This window comes from Tachyglossus aculeatus, chromosome 7 (assembly GCF_015852505.1).
Source record: "Tachyglossus aculeatus isolate mTacAcu1 chromosome 7, mTacAcu1.pri, whole genome shotgun sequence".
Taxonomy (NCBI): domain Eukaryota; kingdom Metazoa; phylum Chordata; class Mammalia; order Monotremata; family Tachyglossidae; genus Tachyglossus; species Tachyglossus aculeatus.
The window spans coordinates 49,915,732-49,938,093 of NC_052072.1; the positions used below are offsets into that span (position 1 = coordinate 49,915,732).

The window sequence follows — 22,362 nt, forward strand, 5'->3', positions numbered from 1 at the left end:
TAGAGTATAAGGATTTTATTAAACATACCTTTACACACACATTTACATGTGTTGCCCAGCCTTCTTGTTGGTTAATATATTGCAACAATGCAAGTGTCTGGATTTTGTCCTCAGCATTGCTAGTTATTTCTTTAGAAATTTCAGCTCCCATGAATTTGACTTTTAACCAATTTCCTAGAATTCTATATAAAGCAAGAAAAGAGAAATGATTATTTCAGTAACAAACCTTATTGCAGATTTGCAAATATGTGAAAAAAACCAAACCCCGTAGTTGCAGAAATGTGTTTAACTAAACCTCAGCATACCAATATAATAATTCGAATTAAATTTCTTTACGACTTCCCTGACATCAACTGCTGTTTCAACTGGGAGAAAGGGTAAGTTACTCTGCAAATCTAATTCATAATTAAAACCAAAGAAAAGTAGGTATTTAGAGTCGGGGGAGAGGGGGGCTGATGGTCCAGGATATCTTTACCTTATATGAATGAAATTTTGCCCTTGTAGAGGAGGAGCTGCTCTATTAAAAAGGAATCAGAGTAAAGATTTCAATCAACAAACAGTATTCACTGAACTCCTACTTGGTACTGAGCACAGTGCTAGCATCTTGGTGAGTAAAATAGAGCTAAAACACACAATCTCTGCTCTCAGGGAACTCACAGTCTGGGGAGAAGTCAGATAAAAATTAATTTACAGGTAGCAGAAGAGAATGGAAAAATGGATATGTTGATGAGTGAGCACTTTAATAGTTGTGCATGTGAGTCGATATGTACAGAAATGCTATGTTGAATTTAAGCACATACCTGTGTAGTTGGGGCTGAAGTGTGGAGGTGGTAGTTAGAGGGACATGACAAGAAGAAAAAATAAATCAAGGAAGCCTCCTGCAGCAGGTGGGATTTCAGAAGGGCTTTGTAGATTTGAATTGGAAGGGAGGAGTTCCAGGAAAGAGGAAGAGATAACCGGGGGCAGAGGTGGCAGAGATAAGAAAGAGGCATAGTGAGTAGATTAGCTTGAGAGGAATGAAGATTTCTAACTGGAGTTAGGGAAGAGAGTTGATTGGCAACAGGGAGAGAGCAGACTAAGTAATTTAAAGCCAACAGTCAAGCAATTTTGCTTGAGGTAGAGAGGAATGGGTAACCATTGGAAAAGTTTTGAGGTTGCAAAGATGTGTGCCAAACCATAGTTTAGGAAGATAGTCTAGGCATCAGAGTGAAGTACGGATGGAAAAAGGAAAGGGCTGGAGGCAAGGAGATTAGTGAAATGGACACAGTAGTCTCAGCCGGGAAATGACGAGCATTTGCACCTTTGTGGTGACTGGATGAAGAGGAGGGGGCGCATCCAAAATATATGGGGGAAAAACCAACAATAGTTAGTGACGAGCTAAATGTGAAAGTTGAAAGAGAATAAGGAGTTGAGGATAATACCAAGCTTGCGGGCTTCAGGAAGGGAAAGGATTCTGGTGTTGTCCACTGTGAAGGGAAAGTCAGGTGGAGGAGAGGATTTGGGAGGAATTCAGTTTTAGAAACATCGAACTTAAGGTGAACTTAAGGAACTTAAGGACATCCAAGTGGAGGCAAAAGGAATGACAAGATTCCAGAGGAAGTGAGAGGTTGGGATCAATTAGATAATAATAATAATCATTATTATCGCGATATGTATTAAGCGCTTGCTACATGCTAAGCACTGTTCTAAGTGCTGGGGTAGATACAAGTTAATCAGGTCGGACACAGTCCCTGCTCCGCCTGGGGCTCACAGTCTCAATCCCCATTTTTACTGATGAGGTAGCTGAGGCACAGAGAAGTGAAGTGACTTGCCCAGGATCGCACAGCAGACAAGGTGTGGAGGCGGGATCAGAACCCATGACCTTCTGATTCCCAGGCCCACGCTCTATCCACTATGTCATGCTGCTTCTGGACTGGGGAGTCAACCTACTGGAAGTGGTATTGCAGCCATGGGTGTGAATGAGTTCCCCAAGGGAGTGCGAGTAGAATGAGAAGAGAAGGGGGCTCAGAACAGAGGCACAGTTACGGGGAAGGGAGCTGATGAAGAACCAGGGAAAGAGACTGTGAAAGCATGGCCAGAGACTGTACATTATAAAGTCACATGATTCAGCTCCTTAAAGCTCTTCAAGAAGCCAGAAATCTGGGATCTCCATGCCCGACCTTGCCCGTAACCAGATTTCAACTGACCTGTACTGCCCCAAATCGCCCACTACCATCTAGGATACAGCTCCAAAGTCAATCAGTAAGTCAATCGCATTTATTGAGCGCTTACTTGTGCAGAGCCCTGTACTAAATGCTTGGAAGAGTACAATATAGCAATAAATAGACACATTCCCTGTCCACAGTGAGCTTACAGTCTAGAGGAGGAAACAGATATTAATACAAATAAATAAATTGCAGATATGCACGCAAGTGCTGTGGGGCTGGGCAGGGGGGATGAATAAAGGGAGTAAGGCAGGGTGACACAGAAGGGAGTGGGAGAAGAGGAAAGGAGGGAAGTGATCGGAAACTCCTTTCAGGGTATCACCGAGAGCGGCCCACATGAAAAACTCACACTCTGTGTCCTTCAAAGAACTTTTCCTTTTATAATATTTATTAAGGCACTTATTCCGTCTTAAGCGCTGGAGTAGAGGAGACAAGATTATCGTGGGGGACGCGGTCTCTGACCCACATGGAGCTCACAATCTATGAGCCCAGAAAGGTTTGGTGACTTGCCCAGGGTCACCCAGTAGGCCATCAGAGCTGGGACTTGAGAATCATGCTTTTTCCACTAGGCAATGTTTTTCTCTGTGTTTTACCGTCTCTCTTCCAGTTTCAGTGCTGCCTCACTTCTAGTTCCCAAGTACTTAACCTACCTTAAGTCTAGGGAACTGGACAACCCAGCTGAAGCTGGTTTGTATACAACTTTTTGCTCTCTTAACCCAAGGGCTTAGGTCCCATAAAGGCAAGCAGGCTTTTCCAAACCCAAATGCCACTTTTTCCAAAATACCTCAGAGGCAGCAATCACTCTATCTTCAGAACATTAATGTATTAAACCTAATTTTAGCACCAGCGCTTATTTTCAATAACACAGTACACTGAAAACATAGGGATTTGTAAGCTAACCTGCTGAGATCTCCGCTTGGATGCATTTCGCTGTCCGGCAGAACTAAAACCACCTTCCAAAACACGTGTTCTCTTTGAAGTGCGAGGTGTTCAGAGATAAGTGATGGAAGATCCAGTGGAGACCAGGATGCTTCTCTTTAAAGGACAGAAGGCATATTGCTTTTGTCAGTTTGTCATTGACTTGTTACTTTTCTCTTTCAATATGAAAAGAGTTCTTGAAAAGACAATGAAGCCCAGCACTAAACATAAGTTACTTAAATGAGTTGTTCCTAGAAATATTCTTTCCAGTCGTAACATGTCAGTTATGTCATATTAAAATACCTAAATATGTTGTTTTAGCTTTTTTATGGTATTTGTTGAGCACTTACCAATCAGGTTGGAATACAGTCCCTGTCCCATATGAGGCTCACAGTCTATCCCCATCTTAGAGATAAGGTAACTGAGGCACGGAGAAGTTAAGTGACTTGCCCAAGGTCACACAACAGACAGGTGGAATAGCCAGAATTAGAATCCAAGTCTTTCTGAATCCCACTGGGCCACACTGCTTCTCAGCTTAGTTGGCTTAGATTGCCACACTACCTGAATGTACTCTTTGACCTCCTTATACAGACACTGTGTGTTCACTTGATTCTTGATTTTCTTTTCTACTTCTTTGCCTGTCCACGTAATACTGGATAGTGGTGGATATAATAGAATTCAGTGAGAGTATTAAGCCATGTCGTCAGTGAAGATCTTTCACCGTGAGTAGGGATTCCCAGTTGAAGCCTGATACATAGGCACAATTTTTCAGGGTAGTTGTCAGCCCATAAAACTGTGATGAATCTGTGAAGTGGCTCACGATTACCTACATGTCTCATATATATGTCTTCAGAGTACAGCCATCAGCATTCAGTGACTTCTGGACAATTCCGTCTACGACTTTCAATGGACAAGCCTTTAAAAAAACTTGCTGAGCTTCCCAGGATGGCAAAAATTTGCTCATGGTCAGTATCCAGATCTAACGATGGTGTCAAATGGTTTTTTGTGGGTTTCATGCAGGGGACAGAGTTTATGCAGGATTGGAGAATCAATAAAACAAAAAAGTGGACATCCTGTTTATTTGAGCATCGGATCAGGCACGTCCCAGTGGCCTATAGCAGTACAGGAGCCAGACTAGCCCTCTCTGGAATAATTGGCCCCAGTGCAGAACCAATTTTCACCCAAGGCCATAGCTCGAGCCCACAAGTGCAAGTTTGCCAGATGGCCAGTTGAACACCAGTAACACTGTCTGCTCCCACAGTGAGCTAGATGCTCTGGGCAGGGTTTGAAGCCTGATCCGGAGACTCGGGGAAAACTATCCCCGCTCCTGCTACTCCAGCTTTTACAGCCAGCAGGATGCAACTTCGGGCCCCGTGACCTGTAGGCTTTACCTCATCTTCACTGGGCTGCAAGGTGAGTCAGAGTCATGCTTGCCACTGCCAAGCCTTTAAATGTCTTGGCCCGGTGTTCTCCGTTCCAGGATGAGGCAATTTTTATTTCACCCTGAGCTTATAAATATAAAACCCTGGTGCCACTTCCTGCAGTTCCCCTGGGCCTGTTTTTGCCTCAGAAGATATATCTTCTTTATTATAATTTAGTTTAAATCCACAATATGATCCTGGAGGTGCTTGGTTAGCAATATTCATCAGTACTGTGTCGAAAAAGACTCTGGCTGGTTTCTAGCCAATGATGGAGAACAGTGAGATAGTCCAACGGCTCCCCTCATCAGCTATATCTTATTTCTTCTTGAAAATGGTGATACAGCATTACAGACTGACAATAAATCTGAAGAAAACCGAGGTTACATGGCACCAAAAGACATTCTCACCACTATATTGGTGTACATGCGTTTTGTATACATAAAAAGCATCATTATCATCATCAATCATATTTATTGAGTGCTTACTGTGTGCCGAGCACTGTACTAAGCGCTTGGGAAGTACAAGTTGACAACATATAGAGACAGTCCCTACCGAACAGTGGGCTCACAGTCTAAAAGCATGCACATACATAAGCTTTGCCTTATACAACAGTGGGTCTATGGATCATTTCAGTCTACAACAAAACTGTTGTACTTCACTTTTCTCATTTTCTAGATTTCTGTGGAATTTATGGATTTCAAGTGCCTTATAAAGTAGATGACAAAAAATTTTAAAGGCTCCCCTAACTGACAGCTTACAGCTGAAAAAATTTTATCTTTAAAATATAGAATTCTATCTTCTTTTATGAAAACATCTTCGATTTTATTTGTCAGGTTTTTCTTCCTCTATTAATTCTGAAATCCTATGTCCTGGCCAACAAGTTTGTGATCTGCATCAAGGACTGAAATGCATTTTCTAGAAAGTATGCTTAAGGTAAATATTCTTAATGACACAGTGTTCTGTGGTTTGCAATAAGTGTGTTTTTTTTGCATAGGAGAATATGCAGTAACATGGTCAAAACAGGGTGGAGTATGACATTTATTTTGAGGACTTGGTCGGAAAAATATTCAGTGAATCACATCTGTTTATTTCCTTGTAAAATAATTAAATGTACCTCAATAACTTCTGGTAAAAATACTGAACCTTCATTTGATGTATCATCTCATTTCTCAGTCTATTTAATCTGAAACCGAAAGAAAGAGTAACACCTGCTTAAAATCATTTAACCACTTCAGCATGATTCCCTGGAGCCAATACTGTGGCAAAGAGAATGAGAAGTCCTACCCTAATCATCACTCTTAAATCATACTTGACTCTACTGATGAAAAACCTAGAATTAAATTGGTATAATCCCTTTTTTAAGAAATGTGATGGCAAGAGACAGTTTAGTGAAATCAATTAGTCAGTTAGTCATATTTATTGAGGGCTTTACTGTGTGCAGAGCATTGTTCTACGCACTTGGGAGAGTTCAAAACGCAGTCTAGAGGAGCAGACGTTAATGTAAACAGATAAATTATAGATACCTACATAGGTCCCGTGGAGCTGTGGGATGGGTAAATAAAGGGTGCAAATCCAAATGCCAGGGCTACACAGAAAGGAGTGGCAGAGGAAAGGAGGGCCTAGTCGGGGAAGGCCTCTTGGAGGGACTGTGCCTAATTAGCAATCTCCATTTTAAGGAGGCCTTCTTTTTTCCTTCATTTGCCTGTATCTGTGAAGGCTGGTTGCCCAGGTCTGTGGATGTGCAGTAGGGTCCGTCCATTGTTTTAGGAGATAAGGGAGAATCAAGTAGCTGTAGTATTATTCAACTTAAGTCACCTTGCACCTTGCCCAGTGCATCAAAGCAGAGCGTTAATCGATGCCCAAAAGTTGAGTGGCTGACTGGAATGCATGGAACCATGGGAACGGTATTGATGAGGAAATAGTAGAGGTATTAAGGAACTGAAGGTTCAGGCAATCACCCAGGAATCCTAATGAAAAGGCCAAAGAGTCCCCTCCATGGATCTCAACACTCTGTTTCCCCCATTTGGACTGTAAACCAATGGTATTTACTGAGCGCTGACTGTGTGCAGAGCACTGTACTAAGCACTTGGGAGAGTACAATACAACAGAGTTTTTTTTTAATGGCATTTATTAAGCGCTTACTATGTGCAAAGCACTGTTCTAAGCGCTGGGAAGGTTACAGGGTGATCAGGTTGTCCCACGGGGGGCTCACGGTCTTAATCCCCATTTTACGGATGAGGTAACTGGGGCCCAGAGAAGTTAAGCGACTTCCTCAAAGTCACACAGCTGACATGTTGTGGAGCCAGGATTTGAACCCCTGACCTCTGACTCCAAAGCCCGGGCTCTTTCCACTGAGCCACGCTGCTCAGTTGGTAGAGGTGTTCCGTGCCCACAACGAGCTTACAGTCTAGAGGGGATAACTCATACTTGCTCCCGTCTACTAGTGGCATGTCATAAGCCTAGATGCCAACTTCTCATTTTGAGGGTGGGGGCCAAGAGGGAGCTGGAATTTTAGAGCGGGGTGGGCAGTGGGAAGGACAGGCTTCGAAAAGCTAGCAGGGGGAAAGTCACCATTTTAGGTTTTCTTATCCCTAACTGGAAACTCTCGGGTCCTGTCGGAGAATTGCGACAGGTGAGACTGAGAGGTGTTTCTGAAGGAAAATAATATATTACATGTGAAAGACCCTTGAGTCCTTCAGGAAGAGAAATACAATAGAAACATTAAGTACTATAGTAATCCAGATATTTCTATTCTCAGAAGGTGTTCTTACCGGATGCAGGAGATTCCCAGTTTTCCTGCATGCCCCAGGTCCAAGATTCCCTTAGAAAGATACTCCTTAGTAATAGGGCATTCTGCACTGGGCAATAATGCCTTCAGTTTATTTGTGTTGTCCACGAAACATGGTGCAGCTGGGAATACTCTGAGTTTGCGCTTTATTTTTTTCTGATTTATAACCACATTTCTCCAACTAGAAAAGAAACAAACTTGAACATATCGCTCGTCAGAACCACTTAATGTGAATCAGATTTCTCTTTGCCACTATTCTTTCAGCTGGCAAAACATACTGCAGCCTACCAGCCAGTGTTGTTCAATTTCCAATGACACAGCTCTATGCCTTGGGAAAGCCAGAATGACGTAAACTAAATCAGCAACTTTACCAGGAAGCAGGAGACAATCTGTCTCTATATGTTGCCAACTTGTACTTCCCAAGCGCTTAGTACAGTGCTGTGCACACAGTAAGCACTCAATAAATACGATTGATTGATTGATTGAGTCCCATTTCCCATAATCTAAAAGCTCTAGAAGATAGAGGTAAAAACGACAGCTCGAAAGCATTTGTTATTGGGGCTTCCAAACACATCAGATACCTCCACACCGTCTTCTCTCTTTTTCACCCCAAATGCCTTAGCACATAGGCATAGATCTCAAATGGGCTATAAAATGTCTATGTACTGATTTTTAGGTTTCTGTCACATATATATATATAATATATATATTCATACACACATGCACACACACACACACACACACACACACATATATTTTATTCATTCTATCTCCCCCATTAAGCTCTGAGCATCTTGAGGGAAGGATCCATGCCTTCTCATCTTTTATAACTACTTAGATCCTCATGGAGTTGTGGAGTTTTCTAAACTCAGTGGGCAGAAGCAGGAGACTCTTTGGATCCCAGGCCTGTGCAACTTGACGTGGCCTTCCTAGGCCAAATTTTCCTCCCTGTCCCTCAGAATAAAAACACACACCTCCATTTCTGCCTTCCCTTCCCTAGATTGCTGGCACCATTTTGAAATCAGCAATGTAATAATAATAATGGCATTTATTAAGCGCTTACTATGTGCAAAGCACTGTTCTAAGCACTGTGAAAGAGGTAAGGGGGAGAGGTGCTATATCAGGACAGCTGCAGAAGGGTCTCCTAAAAGTTGTACTTGCGCTTCTAATGGCATCAGGAGCTTCTCTTCCAGCCTTCCCCTCCAAAGGGTAATGGGAAAAGGGCAGCTGTTTCTTTCCTCACTTTTATAAAGTGTCCCAAAAGTGTGTGTGCTCAACAGGAATTGTTGTCTTGACCTACCTTCATAACAAAAGAAAAAAATTCTACACTCAAAAAAATATTTCTGCACCATCAAAGTAAAGAATCTGGGGAAAACAATGCTTGATATGGGGTTTTCCATACTAGGATGGTAGATTATTATCAAATCAGTTGTGGCCACTATACAGTAATTTGCCATAAGATAGCATCAGATAAATCATGTTCTTCATTTTTACTACAAACGATCTCATGTGATGCAAATTATTTGTCACCTTAGCCCTTCTGTGTTCATCAATATAAATTATGTACTCCTCTGGAAATTTTTTTCTCTTTCTGGGGTGGAAAAAAATTCTGCTGAAATGGTGAGATCCTTCACAAAGGCAGTGGGATGGATTAAAAGACTTTTTTTAATGTTCTTTCCACTCCTGCAATCATTCTCTGTAGTTCTATATGGACGGTGGCAATGAAATTATCAAGAAGGATAAAGCTCCCTTAACAAGCATATTGAAAGCAAAAACAGTGAGAAAAGTTTTATCCTTACAGAAAACCATATTTTATGTTCCCCTGGAGTTCCATGGAAGTTTTGGTCACTATATGTAGGAAGAAAAATAACTGGAAAAAGTATAGATAAGAGCAACTAAAATGATCAGGGAGATGAAACAGCTTCCATACTGGATCAGACTGAAAAAATTAGACTCCACTCTCTCAAACACTGAAAATGTAGTGGGGAAAGGCCTAAAGTCTACACAATCGTCAAAACTGTTAGTAAGGAACATGGTAATCTTACTCATTAAACCCTACAATACCAAGATTAGAGGACCCAAACTGAAGTTTAAAAGCAGTAGTTTCAAGACAATGGCAGATGATTACTCAGCATAAAGCATAAAAAATTCATAACCACAGGTTTCTAAGCAAAGAAACATCAATATGTTCAAGATGATTTATATAAGATTTAAAGACAATGATTCTCTGGTGCAGGTTGATAAATTACCTCGATAATCTTTAGACATGCCTAATGTCTAGCTGATTTAGTGAAGCAGTTTAAAATAGTTTGACTGTCTCCTTGGATAGGTGCCTCTAAGATGCAATTCAGTGCAAACTTCAAGTCTAAATAACTGCAGTGCGGAGTAATCTTTTCTACCTATACTCCCCAAAGATACTGCATTCAAGTATTTGAGCAGTTCCATCAGCATTACTTATGGCCCACACTCACATCAAGTGGTAATACAGTATCACAAACCACAAAGAAGTTGAACAAAATTACTCTCCTAAGCTCATCATAATACAATTGTGCTGAGTGGAACATTGGAGAAGGGATGACAACAGCATACAGAAACAACTGCTGCACCTTGAATGAAATCAGGTAACCAAAAAGGACAGAGACGTTTGAAGGACCAGGAAAACAAAGTCTAAGACAAGCAGCATCTCAAAGGTTGAGCCAATTGCCAAATAGACCAGCATGGCACATTTTAATCAAGAAAGAAGAAGTCCTTTATGAACAGAAGACTCTGTAAGGATCATGAGAAAAGAAGGCTAAAGCGAAAACAACTCCAAAACCTACAAATGAAAAATTCTGTACTACCAAGGACAATCTTTGTGTTTGCGCAATGCAATGGGAATACGGATCCCTCACTGGCCTTTCAATCAGATGTGAATTTCACTGTGAGGAGTATCCTTTCCAATGATGAAGGATGACTAAATCATTTAGAAAAACACAAACCTGCATATATAAGGGAAGAATGGTTAGAAGATATATCCTTATTAATAAGGATGGGTGTTATGATGGGTTTTTCCACCCATTCTTGGTAATTAGTTCATCCTCACTCGATAAAGCTCTGTCTTCTTCCCATTCAGCAACACTGCTTTTCCTCCCATGCCCATTTCCCTCAGCAATTATTCCAGACCAATAACTCCCTACTGAAATCCTGAATGCCTCCTCTCTTCTCATCTCTGATGAAACGGTCAACTACTTTATTAACAAAACTGAAGCTATCGGGTGTGAACTTTCCAAAAATCTGCTCCTCACGACCCATGGCCCTCCTCCTTGTGTCTCATTTTCTATCGGCCTTTCCCATCCTCTTCTGGCATCTTTCATGAAGTGTACTGGGTGGTTTGGGTTAGGGGTGCAGTCTACTGCTGTGGTATGGAATATCTGCATGCCCCCCTCAGTTTCAGACACTACATTTCTTTGGAGAGTGGCACTCATTTCCACCATAAAAACTGTTTCAGTTTTTGCCATTCATCTAGTACAATATTGTTTTTCTTTGTACTGCTGTGCCCCGAAAAAGCTTGACTTGATGGTGTACTAAGGAAATTTAGAGATCTACAATTTTTTTTAATCGGAAGTCTGCCCATGTTGGTGTGCACGAAAAGCTTCTTCCTGCTTCCAGGAATTATTTACCTTACACCAACAGGACTCCCTCAACAAAATGATTTCAGATTACTTTGATTCATAGTTGGAACTCTCTATGCTGTAAACAGTAATTCACATCCTAATGTTGGTGTCTTGTCATTATGCAAGACAAAGTTACTGGGGCTCAGGAAGCCTAGGAATGTGATCCAAGATTGGAGTTAACAAATGTGAAAATCTATTTTCCATCAGCAGTAAGAATGAGAAAGAGCAAATAGTTTCACTCACCGCCACAAACACCTGCGGAAATGCTGAAATTCCTGTAAGGTTTCCCGGGCTGTCTGAAAAATCTCATCTTCCAGAAAGAGAGTTACTAAGTTAACGCAGGTCTCCTCAGGACAAGAAAATATCTGTGCTCTTTGACCTTTTTTAGGAGCATAGCTGAAGTATAATAATTAAAAGATTAGAAATATAACTTTGGCCTGGCATTCACACATACTAATTCTTGATTATACTATTTTCCCAGGGTTTACAACCAATTCATTCATTCAATCGTATTTACTGAGTGCTTATTGTGTGCAGAAAACTGTACTAAACGCTTGGGAAGTACAAATTGGCAACATATAGATATAGATTTATCTATATCTATATAGAGACGGTCCCTACTCAACAATGGGCTCACAGTCTAGAAGGAACAATTGAACATAGTCATGTTGTTTGCTTGTTTATTGTTTTGTCTCTCCTGCCCTTTCAGGGCTGAACACTTTCTATTATTTAATATAAATCCTAAGCAACGAAAACAATTTTACACATTTATGAGCATTTAATAAATTCTCACTAATAAGGAGTGATTAAGGGGTCAAAATTTTAAATCACACTGATATCCTATGTGATGCTTTTTTTAAAAAAAATGAACATTTTAACAAATGTATTTTGTTCCTTGAAAAATGTATCAATAACAAAACAAATTTCAAGTTATTGAGACCCCCCCCCCCCATAATAAAGAGTTTAATTTAGCAAAAGAAGATCTTGTGAATCTCATTTCCCACACCCCTTTCCCCAAGCTGGGAACGAGGAAACTATATTATATTGTCTTGAAAACTTAGCACATATGAGACCTCAATCACTCTGGACTTCGCTGATTACTAAAAGGAGGATGGAAAGATAAAAAAGAAAAGGGTTCGGCTCAACAGAAAAAATCCGTTCATAATTTTTACCCTAATGCACTAGAGACATTGATGATTTCTTGACATTCTTCTTCAACAATGTCTTGGACGAGCTCTTCCACCACTTCTTCGACATCCTTTGAGAAACATACAGTTAAAAGCAGTGAAGCTGGATGATATAAAAGGCAGCCTGATTTAATGTTAAAGTTCTCTAAAAATAAAAGCCAAACGTTTATTCAGAGAATTTTTTATCACAAATAACAAGAAACTGTGAAGATCCCTGTAGATAATAATAACAGTGATGGTTATGGCATTTATTAAATGCGTTTCCTGTGTGCTAAGCACTAGATTGTATAGGCTTGGACAACTAACAGTCTCTCTGGGCCTCAGTTAGCGTGGCTTAATGGAAAGAGCACAGGCTTGGGAGCCAGAGGTCATGGGTTCTAAACCCAGCTCTGCCACATATCAGCTGTGTGACTTTGGGCCAGTCACTTAACTTCTCTGTGCCTCAGCCACCTCATCTGGAAAATGGGGATTAAGACCATGAGCCCTATGTGGGACAACCTGATTACCTTGTATCTCCCCCAGCACTTAGAACAGTGCTTGACACATAGTAAGCGCTTAACAAATACCAAAATTACTTTTATTATTTTATTATTATATGAAATGGAGTTAATAATAGCTGTTTTCTGCACCTCACCGAGGATGCTGGAAGATAAAATGATATGAAAGATATGAAGGCACTTTAAAGAAATTAACACCAACACATCAAGTGAAAGTCAAGAGACTGGTGGAGCAGTCCGTAGTGGGCTACTAGAGAGAAAAATGGAGATGCAGCAGTGGTTATCAAGGAGGATAAATTTCCCAAGGCTCCTCTGAGAATCTGTTGTCATTTATAGAATCTGTATATATGTATATATGTTTGTACATATTTATTGCTCTATGTATTTATTTATTTTACTTGTACATACCTATTCTATTTATTTTATTTTGTTAGTATGTTTGGTTTTGTTCTCCGTCTCCCCCTTTTAGACTGTGAGTCCACTGTTGGGTAGGAACTGTCTCTATATGTTGCCAACTTGTACTTCCCAAGCGCTTAGTACAGTGCTCTGTACACAGTAAGCACTCAATAAATACGATTGATTGATTTATAGGTGATAGGGTGAGGTATACCAAATGCCTCATAAGGAGTGAAATCCAGAAATGCATCATGCACTAAGAGATGACACAGCCCAGGATCTATAAGCCCCACCTTTCATTCATTCATTCATTCATTCAATCATATTTATTGAGCACTTACTGTGTGCAAAGCACTGTACTAAGTGCTTGGGAAGTACAAGTTGGCAACATACAGAGACAGTCCCTACCCAACAGCGGGCTCACAGTCTTGGATTCTACAGCCGATTGCCACAGGAAATCGATTCCCTCCTGGCTCTTTCTTCTGCTCACCAACTCTCCCCTGCCCTAAGCGGTTTTTCAGCGCCCCTTCCCTTCTGCCTCCTCTTGTTCTCCATTATGTGTAAACTCAGGTTGCACATTAGTCTACTAGGCCACAACACATCTTATGCCACAAAATCATAGAAGTCCTCACCACCTCCAGTGAAAGCCAGGGAGTAAATTGCTAAAAGTTACAGAAGCCCTCACCTCTGCTGCTAAAAGTCACGGGGGCCATCCCTGAATTCCTGAGGAGCTCTCGCCTCAACCTCCGCTTAAAGCTACAGGGCCAGATCAAGCATGCTTTTCCCCAGTCCTGAGCTGGGAACCTAGCACATCCACTTGCCACGATCACATAAAACTAATAATAATAATGGTATTTGTTAGGCGTTTATTATGTGGCAGTCACTGTGCTAAGCATCGGGGTAGATAAAAGCAAATCGGGTTGGGCATAGTCCCTGTCCCAAATGAGGCTCACAGCTTTAATCGCCTTTTTACAGATGACGTGCCTGAGGCCCAGAGAAGTGAAGTGACTTACTCAAGGTCACACAACGACAAGTGGCGGAGCCGGAATTAGAACCCATGACCTTCTTGGCTCCCAGGTCTGTGCTGTATCCACTAAGCCATGCAATTGCATGCAAGCCCAAGAGAGAATTCATTCATTCAGTCATATTTATTGAGCGCTTATTATGTGCAGAGCACTGTACTAAGCGCTTGGAAAATACAATACAGCAATCAAGAGAGACAATCCCTGCCTAAAACAGGCTCTCAGTCTAAAGGACAGATCCTCAATACAGCTACAGAGAAGCAGTGTGGCTTAGTGGAAAAAGCTCGGGCTTGGGAGTCAGGGGATGTGGGTTCTAAGCCCGGCTCCACCACATGTCTGCTGTGTAACCTTGGACAAGTCACTTAACTTCTCTGGATCTCAGTGACCTCATTTGTAAAATGGGGATTAAGACTGTGAGCCCCACGTAGGACAACCTGAATACCTTGTACCTACCCCAGCGCTTAGAACAGTGCTTGGCCCCTAGTAAGCGCTCAACAAATTCCATAATTATTATAATTATTATTATTGTTCACTGTGCCTGAGGAACATGTTACAGCTGCACCGTTTGACCCTTCTGAACTCGTTTGAATGAGCCCTTAGAATATGTCCAGGGATTCTACAGTTGATTAAATGGTTGGCCCATATACGCTCAAACCGCCCCCCAACCAACATCTGCCACTCGACAGGTGCTTTCGACTAACATCAGTGCTCTCATTTCTCCTGCAAAACTCTAAAACCACCGCTTTCCATATGTTCTGAATGGAAATATATTCTTCTGAGGAAATATCACCTACCAGTTCAAGGTAAGCATTCAGAGACGGAACAGCAGGTTGTGCTAGACGTTGAGGAGGTTGTTCAGATGGCAAAGGAGCTAGAGGAGGAGCTGAAATTGATAACGGATGATGAAACCGGGGCTGGGATTGAAACCCAAATGGTGGCTGCTGCGGATGCTCTTTCTGAGAACGGCCCCGAAACGGGGACCGTGGAAGAGAATCGCAGGCTGACGGTGGTGGAATCCATGGAAGAACCAGCGGTAAGCAATCAGGATGTCCCACCTCTCCGAGGTCTCCTTTACTTCTTTTGGGAAGACCTAAAACACAGGTATACCCCAAAACAAAGATCAGACTCTTTTAATGTTATATTACAATGGTCAGACTATTAGATATTTGAAGTATATGTCGGTATCAAAGAAGCCCTACTAATGGATGCAAAGCTCACTCCGATGCCTTCAAAACATGCCCTTCTCTGTTTTTTGTGTGTAAATCATGAAGTCTGTCATTCAGCAACACATGCTCACACACTATCTGACAATTACTCTCCCCGCTTCAAAGCCTCATTGAAAGCCCACCTCCTCCAAGAAGCCTTCCCTAACTAAGCTTCCCTGTCCTCCTCTCCCTCTCCCTTCTGCGTCACCCAGACCTGTTCCCTTCATTCATTCCCCCCTCCCAGCCCCAAAGCATTTATAGATGTATTTGGAATTTATTCATTCCTATTAATGTCTGTCTCCCCCTCTAGACTGTAAGGTCTTTGTGGGCAGGGAATGTGTCTGCTGTATTGGTTTATTGTAGTCTCCCAAGCGCTTAGTACAGTGCCTGGCACCCAGTAAGCACTCAATAAATACGTCTGACTGACTCAAAAGGAATCCCATTATCAGCAATGTCACCTTCAGTAGACTGCTAATTACTATTGAGAATAATGACAGTTATCTATATAATATACATTTTCATAAATATTTCCAAAGTCATTTCTTTCTATTTACGTCATTGTCCTAGTCTTGATGCAAAACTGAACTTCCCCAAAAGGAGATGTCTGCTTTAAGTAAAGAGGTATTTTCCAAATTATTATGAGTGCTTCAGATTGCTTCAGACGACATCCGCTCTATCGTGATTTTTGAAACTTGAACAGAAACCCATTTGACATATGAATCTAAACAGGTTGTGTTAAGCATGGTTTTGTGTAACTGAGTCTGAAAAAAAGTTTCCAATGCAGTGCCGAATCACACTGTATGTGCTGTGTCCTAGATTAGTTAACAATTTAACACATTGAGGATTTTTAGGAGATGGATGGCAGGAAAATAAAGCTCAGAAGCAACTGAATAAATGATCATGAGGCCTCAGGGCTGCGTGATCGTCGCTTAGTGGAAAGAGCCTGGGATTGGGAGTCAAAGGACATGGGTTCTAATTCCAGTTCTGCTACTAGTCTGCCGTATGATCTTGGGCAAACCATTTAGCTTCTCTGTGCTTCAGTTACCTCATCTGTCAAATGGGGATGAAGACTGTGAGCCCCACGAAGGGCAACCTGATGACCTTGTTAACTACCTCAGTGCCTAGAACAGTGGTTGGCACATAGTAAGCGTTTAATACCATAATTGTTATTATTATTATCATTATATATTGTGCTGTAGAAGAGAGAAGTAGTCAACGTGAAGGAGTAACCATGTGTTGGAAATAAAAAGGCTATCTATCAACTCATTCACCTGTCATATTCAAATTGGTTTTCTGGTCGCCGTTGGATGGCTCTATTTCAGAATTCTCTCCTGTGTATATACTCTGCTTGTTGAAGCTACATACTGGTATATGCTGAATTACCGAGGGTAATGGCCCTCCATTTATAATTTCTCCAATTGACCCAGTTAGTTTCTCTTTAATAAACGCTGATATCTTGGGCTTGAAGAACCTCTTGGATTCCTTGAATCTTAAACGGTTCAGATGAACCCAGCTATGAACACAAAACAAAGTCATTCAGTGAATATCTTCAGGTCAGGAAACCAAAGTGTAGGAGACTTTGAAACTTTGAGATTTATTTTTAACCTACGTTTTCCTACTGCAAGAAGGTTTTTTTTTTTCCAATCGACCTGGAAAAATTCTGTAGCTTTTCAAATTAAACACGATACGGTTTGAGCATTCGCATGATGTCCTCTTACCCGTTAGAAACATGGAGACCATAGTAAGTCACAAAATCTGTTGCCTCTTTATCATCTCTGAACAGTAACATGTGCACCAGATCACGCAGAGGAAAAGTGGTTGATCTTTGAGAGTTTACAGTATAGGCAGTATTAAGAATCTTCAGAGCATTTCTGCGAACCTAAGAATAAAGAAATTTGATGAACTTCTGCAAACACAGTTCATAAATACGTACCTGAGAAAACATTTTACCAAAGGGAAATCAGAGTAAAATGAGATCTTTTTAATTAGCTTAGCCAATCAATCTGATAATAAGGTTGTCCGGCATTCATTTCCCCGTTAATGGATCTTTATTCTTTTTTGATATTTCTTAATTTTCTTTAGACAGCAAATTACAATTCATTCACCTAGTCCTGAGAACTGTTACGATTCAGTGGTGCAAGCCTTGATTTGTCCCACTACACATTTCATTATTATTTTCTTTTAAATTGGGAAAGCATTTCAGTTAGGGTCAACCTCCGTGACGGAAATTTGCCCTTACCATTTTCTTCCATCTCATAAGAATATCGACACTGAACCTGGTTCGGTATGGGTCATTCGCAGTGTAGAGACGTTTCAAAGGGAAAGGATGTTTCGCCGAAAATTACAAGTTCAAGTGAACTATATTTACTTTATTAGCAGCCCCATCACTGATAAGAAGCAATTAAGAGAACCATGATGTTCTTTTGCTTTACTAAGGATATCTCCAATCATATTCCTGAAGACATTTCCTTTCCTTCCTCCCCAAGGCCCTATCATTACTCTAAAACAGGAACTGACAACATTTTTGTGCAGAGGTCATAAAAAATTACAATACGCTGTGCATGGCACATCGTGACAATCAGAATTCATTCAATCATATTTATTGAGTGCTTACTGTGTGCAGAGCTCTGTAATAAGCACTTGGGAAAATACAATTCAACAATAAACAGTGACATTCCCTGCCCACAGCGAGCTTACAGTCTAGAGAGACGAACTTCAAAGGTAACACTATTTACCGATGGAGATATATCAAGCTGCGAACAACTTCATAGCAACAACTGCTGCTCCCAACCCAGAGATCTCCGGTCTCTCACCTGGCCTTTCCCAACCTCTCAGCCTGACCCCCAGCCAGGAAGGGGAAGGGAAAGGGAAGGGAGGGTGTAAAGAGCCAGAACTGGCCTTGACACCCACAACGACAGTTGCTTCCATCCGCTCTGGCTTTTCCCGACTCCCATGGCTGGGTCTGGGAAGGAGACTGCAAGAAAGGTCATCCTCTAGACTGTAATCTCGTTGGAAGCAGAGAATGTGTCTGCCAATTCTGCTGTATTGTACTCTCCCAAGTGCTTCGTATGGTGCTCTGCACACAGTAAGCGCTCAATAAATACGGTTGATTGAAAGGAAAAGTGGAATTAGAGGTGGGAAATAGAGGACAACAGTGCCTTGCAGAGCCCGTCTGAGGTGTTGGGCACCACTGGAAAATTCTCACAACACTCTTGCCCCTGCTTTTGGCTGCAGGGCAACTGAGGTGGTACAGCCTCCCATTCCCCTCCATCAATCCCTCTACCGGGGCTCGACCCTGCCGGGATTATGACAGAATGAATCTCATAAACTGAGTCAGGGAGCAGAATGGAAAAAAAGGAAGGGAGGAGAAGTTGTGGGGAGAAGCCGTTTAGCCGGATAGAACACAGGCCTGAGAGCCAGAAGGACCTGGGATCTAATCCCAGCTCCACCACGTGTCTGCTGTGTGACCCTGGGCAACTCGCTTCACTTCTCTGGCCCTCAGTTACCTCATCTGTAAAATGATGATTAAGAGCGTGAGCCCCACGTGGGACAGAGACTGTGTCCAGCCTGATTGCCTTGCATCTACCCCAGTGCTCAGAACAGTGCTTTAGCACATAGTAAAATGCTTCACAAATACCACGATCATTAAATGCATGGTGGGGGTTTATCTGGGAGCGGCACAGTTGACAGTGCTCTTCGTAGCCACAGCTTTAGGAGGCAAAGAAGGGGGAGAGGGTGAGAAGGAGGGGTCCATAGCCCACCAGCCAGCTGGAGTGGGCTTTGCCTTCAATATCACTAGCAAAAAATTCCTGCGGCAGCGGCAGGAAGCCGGAGATCTCAGATAGCCCTCTCCTCTCATTCCCTCCTAATTCCCGCTCCACACACCCTACTAAGGGATCCCTGGGATGGTCCCAGCCACAGTCTTGAACACCCTCCAAGTGTTGGGGCTGGCCGAGCCACACTTGGCTCCAAGAGCCAGATGTATCTCAAGAGCCAAAGGTGGATGACACTTGCTGTACGCTCCTTTGGTTGATTGTTGAATTTCAGAAAGTAGACAGGTGCCTCGGAAAATTTGGTGTCAAGCTCGGACATCAAATAGAACGAAATGAGTATCGAGTGGAAAAAACATCTGCACGCAGGATGTTAGTTCTTAAAGAGTATTTCAAAATGTAGCTCTTTCTTACCTGGTTAAAATACCCATGTAAGATGCAGGAGTTGAGATAGGAAGCTGTCTGAACCAATTTGAAAAATTTCACAAAGTTGTTGGTGCTTAAAGCAGTTAGAGCTTGAGAAGCAAATACAACCTCAGGTGAGTTGTAAAGAGTGGGCTGAAATTGCTGTAATTCTCTGGAGACATAAGAGATAGGATTTTGCTTATTTCATTGTTTGGCAATATACAGTCTATATAATGTTATACAGGAGGAAATGTAAATGGTGGCATAAAATCACCAATGTATGTGCTATCAACTAAGATAGTTATGATTTTCAACAAAAGGGTGCGGAGCTGAGACCGGCAGGTTTTGGTGACGGCTTGGATGTGAGGGGTGAACGAGAGAGCGGAGTCGAGGATGACACCAAGGTTGCGGGCTTGTGAGACGGGAAGGATGGTAGTGCCGTCAACAGTGATGGGAAAGTCAGGGAGAGGGCAGGGTTTGGGAGGGAAGACAAGGAGTTCAGTCTTGGACATGTTGAGTCCAGAAATGGAACAGGCCAAATTGTAAACTAGACTGTAAGCTCATCCTCTAGACTTTAAGCTCACTATGGGCAGGGAATGTGTCTATCTACTCTGTCATACTGTACTTGTGAGAAGCAGCATGGTGCGCTGGATAGAGCACGGGCTTGGGAGTCTGAAGGTCATGGGTTCTAACCTCGACTCTGCCACTCTGCTGTGTGACCTTGGACAAGTCACTTCACTTCTCTGTGCCTCAGTTACCTCATCTGGAAAATGGGGATCGAGAGTGGGAGCTCCGTGTGGGACAGGGACATTTGCTTGTATCCACCCCAGCGCTGAGTACAGTGCCTGGCACCCAGTAAGTGCTTAGCAAGTACCACAGTTATTATGATTATTATCATTACTTGCCTAAGCACGTAATATGGTGCTCTGCATGCAATAAGTGCTCACTAAATATGATTGACTGATTGACAATTGTTAAACCCCGAGAAAAGAGACCTGGTTAAAAGCTGAACCAAGCAACTGAGCCTTGAGGGTGAACCAGTTAAGTTATGAAGGGGGTAGAGGGAGAGGTCCGGAGCCTCACCATTAAGGCATTAGGGCAGAGCCACCAAGACCAAGGTCAAAGACTAGCCTCCCAAGCCGGGAATGAAATGGAAGTTGAGCCTTTTAAAATCTCTTGAGACCAACTGGAATACAATTAAGTGGAACCAAGCCAGGGAATCACAAAGGAGCTGTATTGGTCAATCAAAAAGGGTCTGGAACCCCAGATAGAAACCCTCAGCCCTTACAAGAGTGTAGTTATAAATTAAACTTGCACTTTCTGGCAATGTGGCTTGAACTCACTATCGGATCAGCTGACCGGGAGGTCTACCCGCAGCTAAAGAATTTACAACTATCCCTCAAAGGCCAGTATTCTCTGGAAGCTAGCCCAAACTGGCGGCCTAGTGACCTGCCAGATCAAAAAAACCTCTAACCTTCTCCGCAAACAGTATTTTTAATTAGGTTTCCTTTCAGCTTTTCCAGTTGCCTGAGCTGGAAAGTTAGGCCAGATCATCTAGAGTAGTCTATATATAGATCAATAAATAGGATGGGAAGCAGCATGGCCTAGTGGCTAGAGCATGGGCCCGGGAGTCAGAGGGTCAGGGGTTCTAATCCCGACTCTGCCACATGTCTGCTGTGTGACCTTGGGCAAGTCATTTCACTTCTCTGGGCCTCAGTTGCCTCATCTGGAAAATGGGGTGAACAGTGTGAGCACTATGTGGGACGGGGACTGAGTTCAACTGGATTAACTTGTGTCTCCCCCAGCGTTTAGAACAATGCTTGGCACAGAGTAAGTGCTTATTTATTTATTTATTTATTTTGCTTGTACAGATCTATTCTATTTATTTTATTTTGTTAGTATGTTTGGTTTTGTTCTCTGTCTCCCCCTTTTAGACTGTGAGCCCACTGCTGGGTAGGGACTGTCTCTATGTGTTACCAACTTGTACTTCCCAAGCGCTTAGTACGGTGCTCTGCACACAGTAAGCGCTCAATAAATACGATTGATGATGATGATGATGATGATGCTTAACAAATAACATAATTATTATTATTATCGAGCACTTACTGTACACAGAACACCACTAAGAACTTGGGAGATTGTAATTGAGGAAGAGGGTAAAGCAGAGAGAAAACACAAAGCCACTTTCCCTAAGGTAAATCATCGATCACGCCGTTCTCACAAACATTCACCTGAGTACGTTTTCGTTATTAAGATTCAGCAGAACACTGTAAGCTCTGAACTCTGCTTCGCTCTTACAGTAAATATCCATGTTTGCTAGGTCCTGGTACATCTCCTTCAGGGTCTGGAGGCATTTAATCACGTTTTCGTTGTTGATTTTAGCATCGAAGGAGGCTATGGGCTCCTCACAGAGCTGGTGAGCACAGTGGATGTGAAATCGCATACACTTCTCTAACAGGGACACCGTCAGAGGGTCACAGAGATTCTGCTGAGTTATATCCTGTTCAAAGTGAAAAGCAAACCATTTTTTTTACTGCTAATTGTTTCTTTCAAGTGAAGAGATTCCCTAGGAAATATCAAAAAGATAAAGTACACCTGTCCCAAGTTAAAACAGTAGTTGTAAGCTTGTTTTGGGCAGGGAATGTGTCTACTTATTGTTATATTGTACTCTCCCAAATGTTTAGTACAGTGTTCTGCACACAGTAAGCACTCAATAAATACGATTGAAAGAATAGTAGTAGTAGTAGTAGTAGTAGTAGTAGTAGTAGTAGTAGTAGTAGTATTGGTATTTATTGAGCACAACACACTAAAAAAGAGTTTGGGAAAGTACTACAGAAGCACAAGACAGACCACTGACCACAAGGAGCTTATTCTTCAGTAGGAAAGAGAGACATGC

General features: G+C 42.1%; 1 protein-coding gene across 1 annotated transcript in view; it reads right to left on the reverse strand.

The window, feature by feature from the left end:
* LOC119930634 (germinal-center associated nuclear protein-like) overlaps positions 1-22,362 on the reverse strand; it is a 68,622-nt gene that overhangs the window by 16,735 nt on the left and 29,525 nt on the right. The window contains exons 11-21 of the mRNA XM_038749173.1: positions 21,698-21,966; positions 19,476-19,638; positions 17,010-17,170; positions 16,563-16,804; positions 14,881-15,176; positions 12,157-12,242; positions 11,228-11,380; positions 7,315-7,512; positions 5,658-5,726; positions 3,105-3,239; positions 29-182 (exon numbers count right to left, since the gene is read on the reverse strand). Of these exons, the coding sequence (XP_038605101.1) occupies positions 29-182; positions 3,105-3,239; positions 5,658-5,726; positions 7,315-7,512; positions 11,228-11,380; positions 12,157-12,242; positions 14,881-15,176; positions 16,563-16,804; positions 17,010-17,170; positions 19,476-19,638; positions 21,698-21,966 (1,926 nt within the window). The remainder of the gene's footprint in view (positions 1-28; positions 183-3,104; positions 3,240-5,657; positions 5,727-7,314; positions 7,513-11,227; positions 11,381-12,156; positions 12,243-14,880; positions 15,177-16,562; positions 16,805-17,009; positions 17,171-19,475; positions 19,639-21,697; positions 21,967-22,362) is intronic.